The 12,080-nt window shown below is 42.0% G+C and overlaps 1 protein-coding gene across 1 annotated transcript; it reads left to right on the top strand.

Annotated features, from left to right (window-relative positions):
- Positions 1 to 1,753: 1,753 nt before the first annotated feature.
- On the top strand, positions 1,754 to 11,945 carry kcnk6 (potassium channel, subfamily K, member 6). Its single transcript, XM_058634844.1, has 3 exons — positions 1,754 to 2,187; positions 5,272 to 5,664; positions 10,694 to 11,945. The coding sequence occupies exons 1-3, from the start codon at positions 1,872 to 1,874 to the stop codon at positions 10,933 to 10,935; spliced, it is 951 nt and encodes a 316-aa protein (XP_058490827.1). The 5' UTR covers positions 1,754 to 1,871; the 3' UTR covers positions 10,936 to 11,945.
- Positions 11,946 to 12,080: the final 135 nt, after the last annotated feature.

Genomic DNA, 12,080 nt, shown 5'->3' with positions numbered 1-12,080 from the left:
ATACAGCAACACACACAGATCACAGGATAGAGGCTCAGGGATTTACTGTAGGAGGGAAATTCATCCTGTTTGTGGTTAAAGACATCGGTCAGCTGGTTTTCATTCTGATAAAAAACTGAAGAGGATCTGTCAGCAGCTCTATGGTCCAGAGAGAGTTAAGCTCTTTATTTAGCTGAGTCAGAGCAGCTGCCTGCCACCGTGTGATAACAGAGCTTTGTACTGAGAGACAGAAAACAAGCTTGTGGGCAGCGGACTGCTCTGACCTCACTGTTGACACGGCATGAGTCAGACAGCCTTTTTAAATAAACACCACGAACAAGACTTTCACCAGCAGTAGAGAGTAATGAGAGCGTTGAGCCTGATACATCTCTGTCACACATTCAGGAAATAAAAAAATCCATATATTTGCATATATGGGATGGTAAAGTCTATTGATACATAATGTTTTTTATGGTAGTAGAATTATCTTTTTAAGGGTTAAATGAGATCAAAAGCTAAGTTTAAAGTATTTGCTGGTCAACATATAGTGTAATTCCTCTGAAGAACAACTTGCCATCTTTATTTGTTTTTTGTGCAGATTGAATGAAAATATTGGGGGCAAAATGATTTATTTAAATTAAAAGTTTGGTTCAAACCTCATCAAAAATGTTGCCATAGCTAAAGGAGATGATGGGCTGCAATCACGTCACAGTGACTCATTCTGAGTGTTTTTATCTTTCTTCTTCTAACCAGCTGCACCAGTCTTCTTTATATACGGCACTACGCCCTTTGACCTTACATGCATCAGAGGATGTGGTTGACTTTGCACATTTGTGTTTGGCATACTCTTTCAATGTCTTACAGTATATCTCAACAGGAAACAGGAAACGTGTATATGCATCTTCAAACACATGTTCAACACTCAAAACATCGCGTACCACACGGTACACACAGTGGGGCATGTGACTACCACTGTTGCCTCACAGCAAAAAGGTTGCTGGTTCACGTCCCAGTCAGGGCCTTTTTGTGTGGAGGTTGCATGTTCTCCCTGTGTGTCTCCTCTGGGTCCTCCCACATGTGTGTCCCTGTGATGGACTGGTGACCTGTCCAGGGTGTACCCCACCTTCACTCTATGTCAGCTGAGATTGGCACCAGTGACCCCGCGACCCTCATGTGGAGGATAAAGTGGTAGAAGATGGATGGATGGAAGGACGAGATAAATAAAAGATATTTTACTGATGACATACAGTATATTTTTAACTAACTGACTCCAAAGAAGGTGTAAAAAGTTTAAATAGATAGGGTCAGGTAAGGATACTGAATGTGAGTGAGACCTGGGCCAAAATCTAAATCAATTGTGGTCCATGTGGTCCATGGCTGACGTGCTCATGTCCAGATCTGGCAAACAGGAGCGGACTGGATATGATACATAGGATTGGTGTCTGCTCGCATCTGATTTACTCTGCTGTACAACTTTGCTGTTGTTTCACGGATTTCCTTCAGTTAAATATGTGTTCAACCTGGTGTAATATTATCTGAAATGAATGTTAATCTTTGAAACAACTTTTAAAAGTGGCTCTTTGAGAGACATTTTCCTAAGCCAACTTTGCACTCGGGGACTTCTACAGGATCCAGAAACAGGATGTTGCTCCCTCCTCCTTTCCTTTCCTCTCCTCCTCTTCTGCTGCTGCTGTGGGAGGAGGATGCGGGGATAAGGAGGCGTTGAAGTTCAATTAGGACTGCCCACACCACATCACTGCTTCCACAGAAGAAAGAAAGAAAGAAAGAAAGAAGTAAGAAGTAAGAAGTAAGAAGTGTGTGACCGTGGACGCAGTGTAGGGAATCTCTACGCGGCTGCTCCACTCATGTTTGTCCACTAGTGAGAAGGAGACATGCATTCCGCGGGCAGGTCGTGGCTGCTGCTTACGGGCTTCGTGCTTTTCTATGTCATCTACCTGTTGTTCGGCGCGCTGGTTTTCTCGAGCATCGAGCGGCCGGTGGAGGACAAGCTGCGACATGACATGGAGACGCTGAAGCAGGAGTTTCTGAACCTGAGCTGCGTCAACCCCGCGTCCCTCGAGCGCTTTCTGGTCCAAGTCCTGGCGGCCAACAAGTACGGCGTCTCCGTCCTCAGAAACTCCACCGCCACGTCCAACTGGGACCTGGCATCGTCCATGTTCTTCGCCAACACTCTGGTCACCACCGTGGGTGAGTTCAGGCCAAAGCGCAGAGGAATGTTTGGGTCATTTATGCACGACGCGCTGACTTTTGAAGACCTTCTGAAGTCCCAGTGTAAAGCGACAGGAGCCACAAACATAAAGATGAACCCGTTTATTGTTGCTGTGTATGGATGGAGAGAAAACACCGCACACATTTAATGATGGAAATATTTAGTTCTAGTATTTGACCACGTGTCGTGGATGATGGTGAAAGTTACAGCTGTGCATTTTAAGTCATTTTAGAAACAACAAAACAAGTTTATTCAGTCAAAGTATAATTAATGCGCCTCATAAATCAGAAGACTTTTTGAGCACTTTTGACAAACTACAGGCTCACACTTTCAGTGGCAGAATGTTCGAGCTCAACCTGCACAGCACATTTACCAAAGAAGCAACACAATTAGACAACAAAGTTTACAAATTGCACTTCAAAGTGTAGCAGTTAGTTAAAAATGTATGAATGTAAATGAATTGCACCAGAAAGCAGGAAAGTGACTTGATATGAACTGTGGATCCTGCAGGGTCTTCAATAACATTACAGAATACATATCTGTAGAATTGTAGAATACATAGTGTATTCTACAATATTCTTGTTCTCGTATTTCACTGCTGCCTGGTTTCTCAGCCAAGTGCTTCACTTTGTTTGGTTAAAGCTCATTTATGGGTGACCAAAAGACTTGTGCTAATATCAAACAAGTTTGTTATTGAAATGTCAAGCAGAATTAAAACAAAGTCTGACTTAGTGAAAGCTCCACCTTTTTTCACTTGTAGATGGATATGAGGTGAATGCACCGCAACGTATGTGCAACTTTTAAATTGTTTGGTCTAAGGCCGCAAAGGTTACGTTAAAAGTGTTGTGCATAACTTTAAAATATGAGCAAATGTGTGTGTTACATTCAGACCATTGTCACATGAGTTCACACAGTTGTGATTCGGCTCCACACGACTCTGTGTTTCTCAGTAAAGTGGTGTTTAAGTGTCGCGTCCACCTGCGACATTCCTGCATCACTGGAGAATGACTGACGCAAAGAAGCGGCCATGAAACGTATCAGTCGGTAGTTTGCCGGGATTAATGCTTGTTGTCCCCTTCCGACCCTGCGCTGCCCCTGTATACACACAAACGCTCCCTCAGTCAGGTCTGATAGTTTTGCTTGACGCGGCCTGTTATGAGATGAAGGACGCGTCAAACGTGTTACATCGTTTCTGATCTGAGAATAATGACAACAAAAATAACTGGAGCGTCAACTACATCACACGTGTGTGTGTGTATATATACACTTTACACAGATTAACATTCTCTTAATCGGAATAAATACCCTTCATGTTCAAGAGGCTCCTATTATTTGTGATAGTTTTAAATGTTCAAATTTACATGGAAACGTTCCAGGATGTTATTGCTGTATGCCGTTTTCTTTAAGCGTGTGAGAGGAAGTACTGTACATACTGCAGAGTCACACTTGGGCTTTCCGTGGTGTAATATTTACACTTTTATTGACTCATGTGTGTCATTTTCTCATGTAATTATCTGAATGTGAGCTGTGACCATTTGAACTTTTTAGATGAGGATTATGATATTGGAAGAAAAGTTAAAACACTGTCGTCTTCTGTGGACCGGTCCCTATGAAACACTCAAACACCACTGACCTCTTTTGTTCGTAAAGGGAAGTATCTTAAAATACACACGACGAGAAGCAGTGGTTGGAGAACATTTATGTGATATTTGGTGTGGTAGGTGATGAGCAGATGATTCAGTCTGTTCAGGGTGTGCTGGTCTTTCAGCTCTATACATGCTTCACATGGAGGTTAATCAATTGTGTCTTCCTATTGTCTGTGTTTCATGTGATTAGTTCATGTGTTTCGATTTGTTCCAGTGCTTCAGAAAGAATGACACTGTATGGTTCACGATATCATTGCTAAAACAACAAATCTAATGGTGGCCTAAGACTTTTGCACATTACTTATATCCCAACATTTGCACAGTCCATGACCTAAAACAATCAAAAATACAATTAATTGCAGCCTGTGTGATTTCTGAATTCTTATTGTTCTTCAGTCCCAGCAAGGTCTGAAAGAACTGTCTTGATCACAGATGAAAAAGTTTGAAGAAGGTTTTTTTAACATCAATGTGAATATGTTGTGGTTTATAGCCCATGTCTCAGCTACTCATTGTACTCGTTGTGTGATCACAGTTCCATCACATGGTTTAGCCTCACAGAGGCTTTAATTGCGAGCTGCGATGATATCTAAGCAAATAACTGTTGAAACAGTCACTTATGCTGATGTCATCCAGAGACTCCCATGGACACAGACTGAGGAAATAGAAATGTGTGCACGAAGCGGAGCAGAAGTTGACTATGCAGAATTCAGGAGACGTTTAATTATGCAAAAACTTTCTTTTGATGCCCTTGTGTGTTTGGGTTTAATGTATTTAATGCATTTCTGAGATAATAAAGAGACATATACTATTGTTGTAGCCCAGAGATGTTCTTCTGCATAACTTGATTATCAGGAGTGGTTATTTAAATGACCTGTCTGGTTATTATCCTCTGACCTCCAGCTACAACAAGACATTTTCTCTCAGACTGAACATGCTTCTAAAAATACTCCAGTTGTCTGGCACCTTCAACTTTCTTTTCCGTCCTGATGTTTGTTTGAACTTCAGCAGGTAGCCTTGACAATGTGTACATGCCTAAAGGCACTACTTTAACAGGCAGTTGGACAGGTGTCGTGAGTTTGCTGTACCTGGGACAGTGAAAGTGAAATACCGGCAGGAAAACAAACTCTTGTAATAATGCTAGCTTTCTGGTTGATGCACAAAAAACCCTGACAGATTTACAGCATTTAAGTAATTGCAGATGTGTCCTTAGTTTTGCCTTTCAGGCTGAACGTCCTCAGGAATTGCTTACAGGCAGAATTAGGGATTTGTTTTTGTTGAGTTGTCTGTCAATGGTAATTATATAATTTTGCCTTTGCAAGTGTCCAGTGAATCACAATTTCCACACATTTGTCTTTTGTGGTTCTCGTGTTGTCTCACTCCTCCACCACTAAATGTGTCCTCTCGATGTCTCTCCAGGTTATGGCCACACCACTCCTCTGTCGGACACTGGGAAGGCCTTCTCCATTGTCTACGCCCTGTTGGGAGTCCCCTTCACAATGCTGGTGCTCACTGCCTGCGTCCAAAGGCTCATGTACCCGTTGGTCCTCGCTCCAGTTGGCCTCCTGCAGCGCTCTGGGATGGAGCCGCGGTCGGCCACCGCTGTTCACTTCCTGCTGCTGCTGCTCCTGGTGGTGCTGTGCTTCTTACTGGCACCGGCAGCAATTTTCAGCCTTTTGGAGGTGTCCTGGTCGTTTTTGGATGGCGTGTACTTTTGTTTCATCTCGCTGTGCACCATTGGACTCGGCGACTTTGTTCCAGGGACGCAGCCAGGGCAGCAGTACAGGCCGCTGTATCAGGTCTCTGTCATGGGTGAGTGCCGCTCTTATCATATCCTTAGTAGATCAGATGATAGTTTGATCTGTCACCCAAAATTAGTGCAGCCAGTTTTACCTTAGTTTTTTTTATTGTTTACTGATATTTGGGAGTAAAACATGCCTGACACTGATGAGTTTTTAGATTTTCTGCAGCCTATGCTGCTTTTAAACTTGCACTCATGATTCTGAATACAAATAATGACACAATTTTTCAACTGCCAAAACCTTTTGTCATTTATTTGTTTTATTGAAAGTGTGTTTTGCACTTTCACGTCTATATTCAATAAAAATTAGAAAGGGACGGTACACTGGCGCCACTCATTTCTGCAGAACCTTTTCCCGCAACTATGTCGGTGTAAAGAACCAGAGTCACGTGACGTCTGAAGCTCTATACAGTAAATGTAACCAAGAAAATCCTTGAGGCGTGATGGTAGAAATACTGTACCAGGATCCACATATTTTACACAGGGATCCCAAAGCAGCACACGTGTACATGTAATGTCCTCTCTCTATTTTCTGCCAGCCTTTAAGCCTCTTTGTTGACCTGCAATACAATATTCTTCTTTGCAGCATATGTGAGAATACTTTACAGTCTCTTATTGTTTTCAGTGGCACATATCTGCTTGGGAGCTCTTCGAGAACTGATTTCTAAGTATTAAACACTGGCATCTCCGGGATGACGTTCTGCCATGCTTACAGGTTGAGAGAGTCTGACCTTTGCTGCTGTGCATGCCGTTTGCTTTCTCACCTCCAAATGTGACATGTAGCACCTCGCGCTGCTGCCCCTGCCCTGGTTTTCTGCTCGCTGACTTCATCTGGTAACGGGCTGAAATTGAAGTTCGTTCTTGTGTGTCATGACACAGACGTGATAATGTCCAGGGAGATGTATGTGGTATTTCATGTAGATTTGTTTTTGAACTCCTAAGTAGGGATGGGAATCGGCATCAGTCAGTACTGGTCCCATACTGGTTGAAATCACTGGATTAGATATTGGACAGATTATTTTGTAAAATCCAAAAAGGGGGTTAAAAACACTGTCCGACTGTGAGATAAAACAACAAACATTAATTATTACTTCACCAAATCAGGAAATTGATTTCAATAGGTTTGCTCTTTGTTAAGTAGCTACATCTGTTTCTTTTCCTCTTATACTCTTGCAGACACATTTTCAGTTGCTTCATGACACAGGGAACACACTTCAACCCTTCTGTTACCATCCTGTCATCACCGACAGGATTTGGCATGCGTACTTCTCATTACCGCAACTCCTAGTCCATTTGCGATAACAAGAAAATTCAAAAACTATGGACTTGCTTTCTAAGTATGGACTATGGACAAGATTCACCAGCCCGTGAATCTTGTCGCCAGCTTCTCAGTACCGTATTCCTAAATGGTTGAATAACTGCCAGATATTGAAAGTGAAAGTGATCTTGTAAAAAGGGGCAGAAACACTCACTCATTGAACATGTTTTGACAATTCTACAGCCATAACAATCTAAATAAATCCAGGCTGCCTGAATATCATGATGGTCATATGAGGGTTAAGTTCACTGCATAGGTATCATAGACCGTGGCTTAAATTGGAGAGCACATACTCCAGTGGCTGTTTGGTTCAGTAACATCTGGTACTTGTGGCACAGCAGGATCAGTCAGTTATTACCCATATTAGAGGCTGATGATTTTTTTTGTCATAAAATCTCCCAAGTCATTTTCCGCTCAGTGATACGAAAGCTGCAGTAGACGAGATCACTTGTTGAGACTCATCCTGAGGCTGTTAAATACTTTTGTTTTGGGGTTCCGTCCCAAGCCCCTCCCACCAAAGACTGTGAAGACCGACTAATGGAAACACTAGTGACACGACGTATGACCAAAGGTGATCTCCCCGTCTCTGAAAGGCTCCGCTCATGTCAACACATTTTATTATGTTTATTATACAACTTTGTTTTAGACTGTTTTGTAGAACAGTCAACTGGAGACACCTTCTGTCTGTGAACTGAGGTGTGATTGGTTAATGTTCCTCGTCACTGGCCAGATGCAAAAGTCTAGTTCTCTCTTAGATCTCTCTTACATTATGCTGGAAGTTTATTCATTGAATTATTGATCAATAACCACATAAATATGTTGCCTACCACACTGATTAAGGGCCATTTGCTGGTGTCCACTTTAGAACGTTTTAAATTACTTTGAATTGCTATTAAACAGGCTATTTATCGTAACCTTTTTTTTTGCTGGGAAAAAGTAAATGTAACTTAGATTTGGAAAAAGAAAACATAACAAATATCAGATGTGTCAACTTAACACAGTGAGCATTTATCAGTGCCGACACTATTCTCGTCCATTTGAGTTAGATGTTGATGATAAATGTGCCTCTTGGTTAAAACCTTCCATTGGACCCCGAGGATTCTTTGTCAGTGTTTGGATCCAGTTCGCTGTCACATGACAGAAAATGTTTTCATAGTTGTTCTCTTGTTTCTCTGCTTCTGTTTTGCTGTTTTTTTCTGTTATGGAATGATGTTTTTGTCTGTAAATAGCCAGACTGTTTTTCCCCCTCTCTTGTCCAGATTGGGGAGCTCTGTCGTGAACTAAAACCTGTTAAAACCAAGGTTTAAAGGGATCAGTGGGAATTTGTGTGTTTTGGCATTCATTCCCAGGTCAAATGGGACCATTCTTTCCCTGATAAACCTATAGTGACTAATTAGGAGGATTTCATGTTTGATGTAAAGATTGGAGGCGCCCGGTCCCAGTGGACGTGATTCCTTCCTTGTCCTTTCTCTATTAGTCCTGGACTTGGGTGCAGAAGGAGGCCCAGTGGTTCACACATGATATTTGTGTTGTTTCCTCTCTGAACAGCATGTATTATATAATAATGATGTAGTTTGAGTCAGATTAGCTACTGCTGCAGGTTGTGAGGAGGATTAGTGACCTGACCAGATTGTAGGCTGTTGTTCTCGCAGCCTGACTTTGTAAATCCATAGTGGTTTCGCCTGCTGAGGTGCTGTGACACAAAGCTGGTGTGATACTCTGTATCAGGCCAACACCAACCAAAGTGACTGGATTGGTTTTCGGAAAAAGAAAGAAGTGAAATCTGATACAGATTACATAAAACCTAGTTTTGATGTCAATGCCTCACTAAACGCAGGCAACATGCTGTAAAGAGCGATCTCTGCTATAAACGACAAGGATGTGAGTGTGGCCGCAAATGTATGACACACAGTTGAAACATTTTGTTATTGAAATGACTAATGGCTAGGGGGTAAATCCAATCCAGTCCAACTTTATTTATAAAGCACTGAAGACAACACTGTTGGCCAAGACGATAAAGCCAACATCTCAAACTGAGTTAAAAGCCAAAGAGAAAAAATGTGTTTTAAAAGAAGACGGGAAGGGAGTCGTCCTGATGTGCAAAGGCAACTCATTCCACAGAAAGTGATTGGTCATCACTAAGCGTCCTCTTAGTCATTGTTAGGGACGACTAACAATGACTGATCTGCCGACCTGAGAGAGCATGAGGGAGCAGGTCAGGCAGATACTGTGGGGCAAGACCATGAAGACATTTAAGAACGAATAAAAGAACTTTTAAAATCAATCCGGAAACCCGGATTCAGTGCCGCTAAAATTATGCTCTGGTTTTTTCATACCTGTTAAAAGCCGAGCAGTGGTGTTTTCAACCAACTGTAGTCGAGCAAGTGACGTCAGGCTAAGTCCGACATATAGTGCATCGGCAGAAATTATTTTTAGGGATACTGGAATTGTATCAGACACAAAAATGTCATCTCATCATTCATAAGTAAGTAAAATAATTCTTGTATAACAAAGTTATGTTTGTTCTGTGGATCAAGCCTCAACCCGGACAACAAATGTCATAGAAAATCGGATTAGTAGATCAAACAGATGGTACAGAAAACCTCCCCCTTGTTGGCAGCAGTAACGGAGTGTAACATTTATTTAAGCTTAAAGGTTGACTGGCTAAGTCAATTTTGTGAATTTGTGAATTTCTCTGTGAGATGAATAAAGTATCTATCTATCTATCTATCTATCTGAACCTGTTTCCCTGGAGTTCTGTGATTAATTAAAGCAGATTTAATAGTGATTGTCTGTCTTTAAGTCAACCTCTCACTGAAAACCTCCCACAGTAACAGTGCAGTTCAGGGTCTGTAATCCGACACCGTTTCCCCCTCAATAGTTGGCCTACTTTTACAGTGAAGGACTTTTTGTCCAGGCTCTGAACTCTGTGGTTATGTGGGGCACTTTGTTCTATATTATGTGACGAGGAAAACCCCATGGCTTAGAAACAAACTTATGAATCTGAAAAAAAACGACAAATGTTGAGTGGATTTTATTTTTACCTCTTGACTTCTGCAACTTGAGGCCACTCTGTCTGCTACAACACTTTTCTGTCCAGTGCGTGTCAGACTTTGACATTTTTTATAGTTTGGTTTACTCTTTTCACGCAGTCCTGACTGGAGGAAACCTCACCTTAAAAACCGATGATGAACTTGTGTCAGGGCTTCATAGATTGATGTAGTTTCTTTGTCTGTCAGTAGACGGTTGTGTGTATGTGTGCTACTGTATCTAATACCAAACCAACCATAACTGTGCTACTCGGAGTCAAAGGGTGTGTACGGTGAAAAGTGTCAGCTGCTCGTCCACATTAATATTTTTTATTTTTATTTATTTAGCCAGGAAGGTTCTCTTCTTCCAGGGAGTCCTGGTCAAGACAGAACAGCACAGATGGTACAAAAGTCACACAACAGAATATGAAAGTTAAAAGTCTTTTGTACAGGTTGAGTAATACGAGTCATGATCCCTGTACGATCATATATAACATTTCTGTGATTAGTCATATTCCTTTTTAAGCGGAATCAGTCTCTCACTTGCATTTCTGTCCGAACCTTCTGAGTTGCCCGTTATATCAGAGAATGTGAAGGACAGCTTCAGGTAATGACTTCCCTTTGCAAAAATAGATAATACTCTGTTGATGATTAAATGACGCCTCCTTCTCTCTCTGTGCTCCCTCCCTTTAGTCTACCTGTTTGTGGGTCTGATGATGATGTTCCTCCTGCTGCACACCTTCCACAAAATGGCCGACCTGCACGGCCTGACCACCTTCCTGCAGCTGCCACACTGTGAGGAGACTGACGAGGACAGGGAGCCCATTGTGGACAACAAGCTCGAAGAAGAGTCGTCCTACCCGTCAGACAAAGCTGCCAGTAAACCCCTGGAGCCGGGATCCCAGCCCTCGTACAACACCATCAACAAAGGCTGAACTGTGGAGGAAACGAACTGGAGCTCTACCTCTGACGGCGAGCTGAATCTCAATTCTTCTCCCTTATTTGTCTTCCCGAGTGTCTTTCTCTAAGCGGAAAAACCACCTTTAGAAGTGAGCAATATTTGCAACGATGAGAGTTTTGAAATTTAGCTTTTATGAGAAAATAGTTAAGTGACTGGTCACTATTATCACTTCCTGCACATGAACGACTATTTGATGCAGACAATGGCAACTCATGTGGACCAGAAGGCACAGAAAAGCCCTTTTCCTGCTTCACACTCTGTAACTGTGGTGTGTTCAGTCTCAGGGTCACGCATGAATTGCTCGTTCCAAAGCTTTTGATACATGTTTGGTTTTTTTCAGATCACTTTTGATTTGTGTATCACAATGTTGTTATGTGTGTGTGTGTGTGTGTGTGTGTGTGTGTGTGTGTCTGTGGATGCACCTGTTATTTAAAATTTTATACAAATAGTTATTTGTGCACCGGTGCCATCTTCAGCTGCTTCTTTGTATGTCACATTTGCACATTATTGACTAAACACCTGCTGACAAATCACTGAATGCAAATAGCTCAAGTAAATATAGAACATTTGACCAACACTGAGTATTTCAAACAGTGAGGACCAGATCTGCTAGATGTTTGTCATAATTACATTTACGTTTCCAATGTTAACTTTTAGGTGTCTTCCTCAGGTGTCAAAGAGCACAGGGCTGTCCTCCTTTGTAATGCTGCCCCCTGGTGTCCCGTTTGTGTGTAGTGCAACATGCTGCTGCATCTCCAGAGCAAAGGTTGATTTTAAATAGGGTTAAAGGGTAGATAGGACTGAAGTGGAGAAAACACTGAAAAGGATGGTTTGGGGGAAAGAGTGTCTTGTTATGAATGGAGACCTGATCTTTTTCACATCGAACACCAATTGTTGCGTGTTACTTGGATTGGATGGATTGAATCCATCAGAAGATAATGAACACTTGAAGTGCACTTTAATGTTCACATTGGTTGCAGGGAATGGGGGGGCGGGGCGGGGCTCATTTTATCCTGATACTGTAACGCAAGTTTGGCTTTGCCATGTATGTTGTCGTAGCTTAGCATTAAAATGTATTCATATTGAAAAGTTGTGAATTAAATGTGGAAAAAAGAAAAG

This window comes from Solea solea, chromosome 7 (genome assembly GCF_958295425.1).
Source record: "Solea solea chromosome 7, fSolSol10.1, whole genome shotgun sequence".
Lineage (NCBI taxonomy): Eukaryota > Metazoa > Chordata > Actinopteri > Pleuronectiformes > Soleidae > Solea > Solea solea.
Note: the sequence above shows the minus strand (reverse complement) of the source record. Positions and strands in the feature narration are given on the sequence as shown.